Source organism: Crocodylus siamensis, chromosome 9, assembly GCF_052110815.1.
Source record: "Crocodylus siamensis isolate JL-2025a chromosome 9, ASM5211081v1, whole genome shotgun sequence".
Lineage (NCBI taxonomy): Eukaryota > Metazoa > Chordata > Crocodylia > Crocodylidae > Crocodylus > Crocodylus siamensis.
The window spans coordinates 43706510-43719825 of record NC_143403.1 but is presented as its reverse complement, the minus strand read 5'-3'; the positions used below and the strand labels follow the sequence as shown (position 1 = coordinate 43719825).

Below are 13316 nucleotides of genomic sequence, written 5' to 3'. Positions count from 1 at the left end.
TGTCCCCCAGGTGAGACAATGCCATTACCCCTGTGGCCAACTTATTTCTGTCATCTTCACCCATGGAAGGAATTGCCTTCCATCAAGATATATAAGCCATGTGCAACTTAAGTGTCTCTCTTTCTCGCTATGTATTTTGTTCCATTAATTTAAAAACCCATATTCACAAGGTACTTTTGAATGAAGCACAACATAAAATTCAGCAAAGTTTCTATGCTCTAGTTCTATCAGTAGAGGTGTAAAGGAGACCAATGACACTCCAGCTCTCTCACTTGTTTTGAAAAAAGGAAACAAAACTTAGAATTGCACACTTCTCTTCCTACTAAAACTAGTAATATCTTCCACAAAGGGAGTCAGAGTTCCAGTGACCTGCCGACCAGAATGTGTAGAACCCATCAGTGTTCAGCATCTTTCTATCAAAGAATGCTACTGCAAGAACAATAAAATCTTGTGCTTCATGACTGAATTTCCTCTGCCATGCAGCATTATGTAAATTATTATATGCAGGTTTCTGATAGGCCTTCACTAATTCAGCAGAACACACTTTTATTTTCCTAAAATACAAATATCATTGACTCCAGGCATAGTATCAGTTACACTGCAGATATCTGTGTGTAACTAAGCATGGTCAAAAGAGCTGGAACTTCTTCAGATCTTTCAATTAAAAAAACTGGGGTCAATATATTGTGCTAAAACTGCAGCACTCTTACTCAGGAGAAAGGAGACGTTCCATTACCAAAAACCCAACAGGATTTCTCATACCTAGGTTCCTCTGGATAATTTTATAACCCCCTGGACATTCCATTGCTTTCCCCTCCATTTTTATCCATGTAGTATATTCCCTTAGGCATTTATATCTAAATGTTTAATATTTTTGTTTATTTCTAAAATATATAAGCAGTTATCTGAAATCAAGACTTTTTTAATAAATGCTGCAGAAACAGGAATAGCAGTTAGAGAGTATGTCTGTTCCTAACACCTCAGGCAGCTGCAGGCTGCAATCACTTCGCCTTCCTGTACCTCTTCCTACGCATTTGCAATTGGGCATAATACTTACCTGCCTCCAAGCTGTTGTGATACTAAATGTTTGAGAGGGCTTTGAGATCCTTGAGGGGAAAGTACTGCAAATGCCCCAAACCCATCACCTCTCTCTTCCTTACCCACCAACCTATAGACAACCCAGGGAGAAAGATGATATCTAGGATTTCAACAAAGGCATTTTCCTATACTGAGCACATAGATGGTTCCAAGTGAACCCCCGCCCCCCAAGGGAAGCAGATACATCTTTCCATAAGCAGCCTCAAATATTCTTCTGAAGCCCTGCTCTTCCCCAGGAGCACCTCTAATGGCCCTACTTCTTCTTTTCTCTTAGCGACCTGTCCAGGGGCTGATGCTCGGAGAACAGCTCGAGTCTGGAAGCTCCGTGGCACGGGGGGAGGAGAGGAGAGAGGGCGGGAAGGGACCTCACGCAGGCAGCAGGTGAGCGCGACCCTGGCGTCGACCGAAGGCCGCAGCCGAACGGGGCCCTTTTCTGGATGCGCGGCGGCGGGGCGGGGCGGGGCGGGGCCTGACAACGAGCGGCCGCGCCGGGCCGAGGCGGCGGCGGTACTCACGAGTTGGTGTGCAGGTACTCGAAGGTGAGCTGCGCGCGGTTCAGGCTGCTGTAGTTGCCGAAGGCCATGGCCGGGCCGTCGCAGCCGAGCGAGGCCTGCGCAAGGCAGGAGCCGTGCTCGGCAGAGGACGGCCCCGCCCCGCCCCCGCGAGGCGCCGGCTCAGGCGGCCCCGGCCGTTGGGCGCGCGGAGGCCGCTGCCAGCCCGGCCCTGCCGGGGCCAAGGCTCTGACAAGCGCGGCCTGGCGAAACCCCTCGCCTCGCTCCACCCGGGCCGACCCGGCCTGGCCTGGCACCTCCCGCGCAGCCGCAGCCTCCCGGGGGCTCGTGCCCCGGCCCCGCCCCGCCTGCCGCAGCTCCCAGTGGCTCCTGCCAGGAGGCACCGCCGCGGCGGACCCCGCTTTGTCTCCTCAGGGCTCCAGGGTTCCGCAGGCTGCGTCCCAGCTGGCCCCGCCTCCTTCGGGGCGGGGCCTCCTTGATGGGCCAATGCTTGGCCAGGCCTTGAGTCACGTGGAAATGGGATCGTGGCGCCCGCCAGAGCGGCTTCGCTGGCGTCACGTGACATCCGGTTTGCCTGAAGTGCTGTTCCGAGGCACATGCGTCGGGTGTGGCGTGTGAGTGAGGGATGTTGGACTGGTGCTGGCCGCTCCCCTGCGCCAGTCCCGGCTGCTGCGCGGCCGCTGGGACTTGAGCGGAGCTGCCCTGTGCCTGGCTCCGCTTGCCAGTGTTCAGTTCCGGTCCTGGGTTCCCCGCGCCCCGCAGCCCTGAGTTGAGCTGCGGCGAAGTGGGGCCTCGCGTAACCTTTGACACCCTGTGGAGCGGGAGGGCGGATGCCCGGGCCGTTGCCCCAAGTACGAGGAATCCTGGAGCGTCCAGAGCGATTAGGAAAGGGCTAGGTCAGGGAAGGAGTCGTGTGCTTGAGGCCCCGCTTGCCAGCCTGGCACTCAGCCCGGGGATAACGTGCTGCTCTCCCACCATCTTCCCGAGCCCCTAAGGCAAGTTCGGTTCCTAAAATTAAGAGCCAGATCCTATAAAGGGTGATCCTCAAAATTGGTGCTGTCTGGGTTTCTCTCTCAATTCTGTTCAGGAGGCCACATGTCTGACACTTCAATTGGGAATCCATGGCCTCAAAAACATTCTGATGTCTTGCGGTCTTTCTGAGTTCAGTGTAACAAAAGAATTTATCCATTCTTTTTCTGCACTCAAAACACGAGTGAAAGCTAAGAGCTGCATTATCCAAGGCTGCCTTGGAAATGGGTGGTGCTTTCCTTCTAAAAAAGGTTGAGAGCTACTTCCTTACAGATGTAATAGCATCTTGAATGGAAAACCTATTTTAGCTACAAAAGAATTTTACTTGCATCACCTTCTACCCCCTTCATCTTTTAATGTCATCAGCAATACATAAAGAGTTTAGGTAATGTAGAAGATGAAAAATTATTTAATATTAAAATACTGGTACTACAGGGAAAAGTGAAATAAGGAAGTAATTTAATTTACATATGGATCAGTAACAAAAGCTATATTCCATTAAGAAGTTTTGGAAAGTCAGAAAAGTAGAAGCAAGCTGATTTATAGAAATTCAAGTATTCTTGTCCTCTTGGAAAGAAGCAAAGTGATTCTAGTAGTTAAATTCCAGTATCAGTTAACCTGTAAGGCTGGTCAGCACAAAAGCATAATTAAATATTTTTAGATGCCATGGTAGCTGCATTATAATTAAAATTGACACAGAGTTCAAGTTTTATCCATGCTTTAAACCTTTGTTTTGAAAAACCTGAAAGGCAAAAAATAAACTGAGCACTGAATTTTTATGAAAGTCAGTTAAAGTGTAAAAACAGGAGGTTTAAAAATATATAGTAGATAGATCCCTTTTAGGTGATTATTCTTTCGATTGTTTCTTTGTGGGTTTTTTTGTAAAAAAAAAAAAAATGCTCTGGGACCTTTCACTGCATCATTGCTTTTCACGTGCAAATTTCTTCTGTCAGTAGAATGCATTATGACTTCTCAGCCATTACTGAAAATGTTAGCTTGTTGGCAATCAGATGTAGTATCACAGTAAGGAATATCATTAAGAGTGTTGGAGTGATGATGCAGCCTTGCTTAACTCCAGTCTTAACCTCAAAAGGATCTGTGAAGCACTGGTTACATACCATTATAGAGCAGGTGAATGATGACAAATTTTGTTGGGTAGCCATACCCCAGAAGGACCCTCCACAGTGCTTCTTGGTTGATAGTTGAAGGCTTTCATGAGGTCAAAGAAGATGATATAGAAAGGTGTATGTCGTTCCCAGCATTTTTTCTGCAGCTGGCTAGCAATGAAAATCATGTCAGTTGTGCCTCTTGATGCCCTAAACCCATGCTGAGATTCCAGAAGGAGCTCTGCAGCAAGTGGAAGGAAACGGTTCAGGAGTGTTCTTGCAATGATCTTTCCTGTGGTGAAAAGCAGGGTGATCCCTCTGTAATTTCCACAGTTGGACCAGTTTCATTTCTTACAGATTGTCATCATCATGGAGTCCCTGAGGTCATCTGAGATTTCTTCATCATTCTAGATCTTTACAATGACGGCATGGAGCTATGATGTGATCTCCTCTCCCCCTGCTCCTTGAAGATTTTGGCAGGAGTTCCATCTGCTCCAGATGCCTCCTCCTTCATCTGCTTGATAGCTTTCCTCACCTCCTTAAGGGTTAGAGGAATTCCCAGATCATTTCTGACTGGGTGTTGCAGGATAGATTTGAGAACACTCTTATCAACAATAGTTTGAAACGCTCTTCAAAATGTTCCTTCCAATGGGCATTGTTGGAAGCCTTTCCTTGATCAGGTCTCCTCTATCTGAGGTCCAAACTGTCAGGTGTAGCAGACAATTAGCAGAAGAAAGGATGATTAGTGGGAGATCAGGGCCTATCCAAGGGGGAGGAGGGGAGGGTGGAAAGAATTAAAGAGGTGTATAAATTATAATAGGCCATAAATCCAATATTAGTATTTAGTCCTTGTTTCTTAGTGTCCAGCCAGCTTATGAATTTTTGTTCCCAAGTTGATCTAATAAAAAATACCAGATTTACCCGAAGAACCTAGGAGGAAAAACAGCTTGCCTCTCTCCCCCACACCTCCATGCTTCCACAGTAATACAGCAAAGCATGCCATAACCCTATACCTTTATTGATCAGGGCAGAGAAACGGGGGAGGGGGGAGAACAAGGAAGTTGAAATACACTTTAAGCAAACATAAGTAATCACAGTCCTATATAGTCTTGTCCATAATAATTCTTTTAAAACGTATCTGCCTAGACATAAATCCTAACTCCTGCCTAACTTCCAAGTCTTTACATACAGAGAATCATCCAGGCAGCTGTCTGGGGGCACTTTGCTTGTGGCTTTTCAAAATGCCCGCTGGAAGAAGAGAGCACTCCCCGCTCCCCTCAGCAATTTATCCAGCCAGATCACCTGGTTGACCAGTCTGAACCAAAAAGAAAGCAAGTGAGAGAGAGAGGGGTACACCTGAAATTACTCAAGGGAGGGGCAGAAAGAGGGGGATTTCTTCACATATTTCCCCCTCACCTGCCCCCCCCAGCTTTATTTGCAAAAACCTATGCCCATTGCTTTACAGGGTTGTGGGTACTGGCATCTCTATGCTCAGGAAGATTTTTCATTACATAAAGATAGCCACATGAACCCTAGAACTAGCTACAATGACAGTACACACAGAACACAAGGAAAGTTCAGGGTTTTCATGCACCAGAGCACTTCAGGGTGGTCCTGTGTTTCCTGCCTGTTACCCAGAGTCTTTTCTGGACAGCAAGTCTTCCACCACATTCTGCCATCCCTTTGAAGCAGAAATCGCGGTTCGTTTCTTTTGGAGGCTCGCAAATAATAATTCCTCAGGCACACATTTTTAGCAGCACCAAAGATGTATTTGCAAATAGGGTCAGAGCAGAGACAGAAAATCTCAGATTACTCTGAACTGCCGAGGAAACCCCAAACCGGAGCTTATATACCCTCTCTCCTGAGCACATGGGCAGAAACAGGAACTCTTACAACATTTTCCGGTTCATACAAACATATATGTTAATGACGTCACGTCATACATCCCATGTGCATTATAATTAACTATTTAAGTATGCGGGGCGGGTAGGCTTATATGCATCAGCTAATTACGCATGCCCAGAAAGCCCTCTAGGTCACCAAAGGTTGAAAATCCCCCTTCCCCCCCCCTCCAAGGAGTTAGTTAATTGACTTACAGTGTCTGTATCCTTCATGTGGATTGTCAGGGGAGTGTGTGATTTAGCATAGAAAGGCTGACAGATTGGCCAATACAGAAGAAAAGGGAGTGTTACTTTTTAGCACAATGGGTCTTTGATAGTGTTTCCCTTTATCAGATATGAGGCAGAAACTGCAGACCGTGCAGTTCCAACGACACTCTATATTCATTATGCATTCCTAATAATATTTCTAACAATATCCCCCCTCAAGATGCTTTCTGCTCCTCACTGTTATTTAGGCAAATCAAGATAATTACGAGGAATTTTTCTGAGGACCATGACTTTTGCTGCAATCTGTGCTTTAAGGGGGACTGCTGCAACTTGCATCCCTTCTACTGTGGTGGTTATCAATCTAGTGAAACAAGGAATAAGGCAAGGGATAAAAATTAAACCAGTCAGAGCACACAAAAGCACAAACCCTACTTTTCTCCACCAGGGTCCTCCAAATAATTTAAACCACCAGTCTTTATCCCATGTGTTTTCCCACGTTTGTATTGGTACATGGGCTATTGTGAGGGGGCTAAGGCCCCGCGGGACCCGGCCCGAGGGAGAAAGCCCGGAGGGGCGTCCAACTTCCGGGATCAGACCCGGAAGTCCGGCCGGAGCTTTAAAGTTTTCCGGAACACAAGCCGGGCCGGAGTGAGACCGGCCCGGGACGATAAAAGCAGCACTCCTACCCTGGTTAGAGGAGGAGGGAAGCTCCGGTCGGCGGCGGACTGGGGACAAGAGGAGCCGGACGAGACGCGGCGAACGCTAGCGGCAGCGGGACCGGCGGCAGCCAAGCCGGAAGCGGGCGAGCCGGGAGCGGCGCGGGAGAAACCGGCGGCAGGATCTCCGGCAGGGACGATACCGGTAACGGCGGTAGCGGGATCGGGGGCAGAGACACCGGCGGCAACCCCGCCGAGAGCAACAGAGCCCGTAAACGCTGAGCCGGGAGCAGGCGGTCCAGTGATAGCGGGGCTGACCACGTCAGAACCGGGAGCCCCGCGGGGGAAGCCGGCGATAGCGGAGGGGACTGCGGCGGTACCAGGAGCAGCGCAGACTCCCGAGACGACACAGGTACCGAAGGGATTAGAGGTGGTCCCACCGGGCGAACCCGGGAAGGGAGCCTCAACCGGAGGAGACTTCCTCCGAAGACTGGTGGCTGGCTGGCCACGAAGGAAGACCCGTGGACAGGGAGGCGGACTTGGTAACCCTCCCCCCGGGTCTAGGGACACCGGCCGTTGAGGGCTGGACAGAGGCCTTACTGGAGGCTCGGGTGAGGGTGTAGGGGAGTGAGGAGCCCTCAGGACCCCGGACTGTGGAGCTAGGGTAGCCCCTTGCGTTGGACTGTCAGCGCCCCATTTTGGGGTGAACCCCTTTTTCCATCAAGACGTGGCAGGCGAGACTAACGGGGCACCAGCGGACCGGCGCGTACTTCTACTCTGCAGGGGCCAGTCGGGGCTTTTGGGGTGACCCGCAACCGGGAGGCGCACCCCAGTGCCCACAGCTATTTTCCTGATCTCTTTGGCCATTTCTAAGACTACTTTCCCGTTATCATCTATTTGGAGGCAACAATTAGAAAGGTTGAACTTTCCGCAGACTCCGCCATCCTCTGCGAGTAAATAGTCTAAGGCCATTCGATTTTGGTATATGGCTGCTCTCATCTGAGAACTCTGTCGGGCCAGTAACTCGAGAGCAGTGGCAGTCTGGTTAGTAATTATTTCCAAGAGTGCCTGCAACCGGATGATTCTATTTAGCATGTATATTGGTGTCCGGTATCCCCAACTCCCATCATTAGCCCATGTAGCTGGTCCATAATACTCAATAATCCTTTGAGGAGGCCACTCATCCTCCTTCCACTTTTGGGAGCCACCCTGTGTCAAACTTACATCAATACTTCTCTTGGCCCTTTTCCAATCATCATACAAAGAGACTCCCAGCTTATTTCCAACCTCAGACGGTAGCAGAAAGAAAGCCGGTACAATTACTCCAATATAGCAAGTTCCTGTCCACCCTTGTGGTAGTATTGTATAGGCCCGTCGTCCGCAAATCCAACAGTATCCTCTTAAGGCCCTATTTTCTCTATTAGTGGCATTTGGAGGGGCCCAACCATAGGGCATCTCGGGAAACCCCAAGCCTCCTTCTGGACCCAAAGGACCAGCGGCTGTGAGGCCTTCTTTCAAGGAACGTTCCCATAGCCCATCCTGGTTCTTGTCTATACAACTTGTCCAATCATTACTTTGATTTGTGGCACTCCAATACTTATTAAACCACACAATTGTTCCATTAGGATGCTGCCACACTAGCTGATTATACCCTGAGCTGTTAGGATAATAAAGCTGTTCTAATTTTGTAAGGTTCATCCATCTTACTTTTAAAGTCCATATGCAACTGCTGTGTCCCAAACTTTTTCCTGTACCATTATTACTGATGCAATACTCTCCCAATGCCACTTGGGAAAGTTCCCAGCTGCGGTTCTCATCCCATTCTTGACTAGTACTCTTAACATCTGCCTTACTACTCACTAGCCACTTTGGGGCCAAAGGAAAAGCCCTCCAAGGCCACCGGCCTCCCGCCTCTTGGAGCCCCCCACAGGCCCAGCAGTTGGTAAGATTAAAAGTACCTGCAATTCTTTCCATCATGTCAACATACAAATTTGTCCCTGGGGGAGCAATTGGGGAAAGCGGGGATATAGGCCAGCGACTAAGGCTGCTCAATTCTGCTTCTTTCACTATACAGATAACAACAAGGCATATTAAGATTCCCACCATATTTTCCCCTTTCATGAGATCAAATACAGCCTAAATGTTTCCCTTTTTACTTTCTTGTCTAATTTTCTGAACTTTGATTAAGCCGTCTCAGGCGCACTTGGAGATCACCAGTAGGTTCACAGCTCCACTTGCTGGCTTCTTGTTCCGAAGACGACTCAGCTTCCGGAGTGAGCTCGTCTTGGGAGTTGATGTCCTCTGACGCTCGTGGATGTCGTTTCACACGGGTATGGTGTATCCAACGGTCATGGCCAGCAACCTTTACAGCGGTGTGGGTTGTTAGAAGTACCTGGAAAGGGCCACTCCACCTCTCAGTCAAAGGTTCCTTTTTCCACCGCTGCACCAAGACCCAGTCTCCCGGGGAGAAGTCATGTACCGGTACGTCTAAAGGCAGACGCTGAAAGGAGGCTGCATACCTGTGAAGAGAAGACAAGACAGACTGCAAAGCAATAACATACATATGAAGCTCACTATTACCTAATTCAAAAGTTACATTTTCTCGCATCCCAGGAGGTAAGACTCGAGGGGGCTTGCCAAACATAATTTCATATGGGGTCAATTTGAGGCCCCATCGAGGAGTGTTTCGAATGCAAGTAAGAGCTAGCGGTAATGCTTGTGGCCACTTAAGGCGTGTTTCAGTGCAGATTTTGGTGAGCAGAGTCTTTAAGGTCCTATTCATGCGTTCCACTTGTCCTGAACTCTGTGGTCTCCATGGTGTGTGTAGTTTCCAAGTGATCTTGAGAGTTTGCGCAACTTCTTGAACCACTTTTCCCACAAAGTGTTGTCCTTGATCCGACTCGATGGATTCAGGCAGGGAATACTGGGGAATGATCTCCTGCAACAAATACTTCACTACTGTAGCCGCAGTGGCAGTCCTGGTGGGCCAGGCCTCGACCCAACCAGAGAGCTGGTCTACCATGACAAGTGAAAACCCGTGATGTCCGGACCGTGGGAGCTCGGCAAAATCAATCTGCCATGCCTGTCCAGGGTACGCTGCCCAGGGTCTACCTCCCATTGGCACAGGGGGTTTCCTTCGAGGGTTTACTTTCTGGCATGTGATGCACTTGGTAGCGATGCGCTGAGCTTCTACATATAGCCCTGGGGCTACTGCTTGGCGAATCACTAGATCACCCATAGCCAAGCCTCCCATATGGGTTCTTGCATGGAGCTGTTGCAGCACCTCCCGAAGCAATGGCCTGGGTATCATGACCTTTCCTCCCGGTACTATCCACCACCCCTGGGAGTTCTTTTCTGCACAAGCTTTCTGTGCAAATTTATCTTCTTCAGGGGAATACTGCGGGACTAAATCCTGGACGTATGGCCATATGGCATGGGACATGGCCTGCCTGGATACCTCCTCCGCTTCTCCCCCAATAAATGCGGCTTCTTTTGCTGCTGCATCAGCCTTTGCATTTCCAAGCTTATGCTTTTCCTCAGCAGCCTTCCCATGGGCCCGCACATGAATGACTGCTACCTCTTTAGGCTGGTGGAGTGCCTCTAGTAGCTTGATAATCTGGGGGCCATTAGCCATTTTATTCCCAGAAGCCGTAATGAAACCCCTTTCTTTCCACAATAGTCCGTGCGCATGGACTGTAGAAAAAGCATAACGAGAGTCAGTGTATATATTAACCCGGTGGTCCGTCCCCAGCTGTAATGCTCGGGTGAGCACAGTGAGTTCCGCGGCTTGTGCCGACCATGAACTCGGCAATGACTCCCTCCATACTACCCTATCCAAGGTTACCACTGCACATCCTATTCGTCTTTTTCCATCGATGACAGAGCTGGAGCCGTCTACGAAGTATTCAGCATCTGGGTCTTCAATTGGATCCTCAGCAAGATCAGGCCGCACCTGTGTGGTTTGATTCAGGACCTCAAGGCAGTCATGCGTTGGTTTCCCTGGCTCTGGCAGCAAGGTTGCAGGGTTTAAGGCTGTAGTATGTTTGAAAGTAAGTCCTGGATTAGAGAGCAAAAGTATCTCATACCGTGATTGTCTGGAGGGGTTAAGAAACTTTCCTCCCTCAGTCCCTAGGATCTGGGGAACTCCATGAGGGGTGAGTATTTCCATATCCGCACCCATGACTATCTTCTGGGCTTCTTCAAAAACCACTGCTGTGGCTGCCACAGCCCGAAGACAGGCTGGCCACCCAAGTGCAACTGGATCTAGAACCTTTGAGTAATATCCCACGGGTCTCCAGGTTGGGCCCGATGGCTGTGTCAGCACCCCTGATGCAACCCTTTGATTCTCATGAACATACAGTCGATATGGCTTTTTACTATTTGGGATGGCCAGGGCAGGGGGCTGAACTAGTGCTGCCTTCAGCAGATCAAAGGCATGCTGCATTTCTTTATTCCATTTCCATTTAGTGAGACTCTCCTTAGTCAGTGAGTTATACAGTGGTCTAGCCTTTCCACCATAATCTGGTATCCATAGTCGACAGAACCCAGTTAGCCCTAGGAATGCCCGCAACTCCCTGGGTGACTTAGGTGGGATTAGACCTCGGATTACCTGTATGCGATCTGCACTCAGGGCTCTGACTCCTTTTGAGAGCTTATATCCCAAAAATGTGACTCGAGGCTGACATATTTGGGCTTTCTCTTTAGAGACTTTATATCCTTTTTTCCCCAGAGTATTTAGCAGTGACCTGGTGGCTTCCTCGCAGAGCTGCAAGTTTGGGCTTGCAACTAGCAGGTCATCCACATACTGGAGGAGAGTCACTGCAGGGTGTGATCCCTTCCACTCCTCCAAGTCCTTCTGAAGGGCAAGTCCAAAAATATGGGGGGCTGCTATGAATCCTTGTGGAAGAACTGTCCACATGAGTTGGGCTTTATGGAAAGTATCTGGATCCTCCCATTCAAAAGCAAACAATTTTTGACTCTCTCGGTGAAGGGGAATGGAGAAGAAAGCATCTTTCAAATCTAGCACTGAAAATATTTCAGCTTCCCCCGGTACTTGTGTTAAAATCGTGTGTGGGTTCAGGACTACAGGATGGTCTGAAAGGACCTTCTTATTTACTGCTCGCAGGTCTTGGACCAGTCTGTATGAGACCCCATCTGCCTTTGGCACTCCAAGAATGGGGGTGTTATAGGGTGAGGACCCTTCCACTAGCCATCCGCACCTCTTGTATTTCTCTATTAATGGCTTGAGTCCGGCTCTGGCCGCTCGGCTGAGTGGGTACTGTTTTACCCGAACGGGCCCCTCCCCATCCTTGAGTACGATCCTTACCGGGGAGACCGACTTAGCTCGTGCAGGGGTTCCATCAGCCCATACCGAGGGGTCTACTCCAATCATGTGATCTTCCGGACTTACTGCAGGGCATCGGTCCTCCAGGAGAGCCATCTGATAGTTCGAGCTCTGCTTGACAGGTAGCTGGACCGCCATCTGATCATCTCTGAAAAAGATCTCAGCTTGCAATTTTGTGAGTAAGTCCCGCCCAAGGAGTGCAACCAGGCAACTTGGAGAATATACAAAGGAATGCTCGAGCAAATGGTCCCCCACTTTGGTGAGGAGTGGTTTACAAACAGGGAGTCGGGATTGCGTTCCCTCAATCCCTTCCACAAGTACATGCTGTTCACTAGTTCCTGCACACGGGGGTTTTTCTGGAATCATTGAAAATGTAGCCCCAGTATCCACCAAGGCTTCAAAGTTTTTGCCACCAACCCTAATGGTTACCATGGGATCTTCTCGGGCTCCAACCTGAAGGGTAGTGGTCTTAGATCCCCGTCCCCTTCATTCTGTGTCCTCACCCTTTTCTTCTACCCGCATGAGGTGACCTCTCGGTTCCCTCTCTCTCTTCTCCTTCAGTTTTGGGCATTCCCTCTTCCAATGTCCTTTCTCTTTGGAATAAGCACAAACGTCTGCTCCCACTCTTTCTCCTTTCCCCTTCTGTATCCCAGCCTTTCCAGGGTTACCTCCAGTTATAGCAGCTGCCAGTGCTGCCATCTGTCGCTGAGCCTTTTTATCTTCCTTGCGCTCCTGTACTTGCTCACGATTCCCATATACCTTATATGCAATTTCCACCAGCTCTGAAATCGGTTTCCCAGCACCTCCCTCAGTTTTCTGTAACTTCTTACGGATATCAGCAGCAGATTGACCAATAAACATAAGATTTACCATGCATTGATTATCTGGGGCTTCTGGATCTAAGTCCGAAAACCTGTGAAACGCCTCATACAGCCTCCCGAGGAAAGCTGAGGGATCCTTCTCTCTTCCCTGTCTCACTTCATACAACTTAGACAGATTAGTAACCCGAGGCACTGCCTTTCCCATTGCTTCCACTATAATCCCCAGATACTGTGCACTCAGCTCTCTTCCTCCTGCAGTATGATTATCCTATCTCGGCTCCTCAACAGGGCAGGTATCACGCAGGGTACGACCAGCAGCTCCCTCTGACTCTATTCTGGCTGCTGCAATGCGCTCTGCCGCCCCCAACACTAATCTCCTCTCCTCCGGGGTCACGAGAGTCTGTAGCATCATCTGGACATCAGCCCAAGTGGGTCGATGAGTCTGCCCAATAGATCGAAACAGGTCCCTCATCTTTTCAGGGTCTTCACGAAAAGAGGGGCTCTGATTCTTCCAGTTAAATAAATCTGAAGTACTAAATGGGGTGTAGACAAAAGTTGCATTGCCCCCCTCTCCAATAACCTCTCGCATCGGGCAGTTCAACACCAGCTGTGACTCTACAGGCTTACGCAAATAATAGCCCT

General features: G+C 49.3%; 1 protein-coding gene across 3 annotated transcripts in view; it reads right to left on the bottom strand.

Annotated features, from left to right (window-relative positions):
• Window positions 1-2054, bottom strand: part of MORC2 (MORC family CW-type zinc finger 2) — a 111179-nt gene extending 109125 nt beyond the window's left edge. For all 3 annotated transcript variants that reach the window (XM_090064013.1, XM_090064014.1, XM_090064015.1), the window contains exon 1: window positions 1614-2054. In XM_090064013.1, coding sequence (XP_089920139.1) covers window positions 1614-1681 — 68 coding nt within the window. In that variant the 5' untranslated portion in view covers window positions 1682-2054. The remainder of the gene's footprint in view (window positions 1-1613) is intronic.
• Between the last annotated feature and the right edge of the window lie 11262 nt (window positions 2055-13316).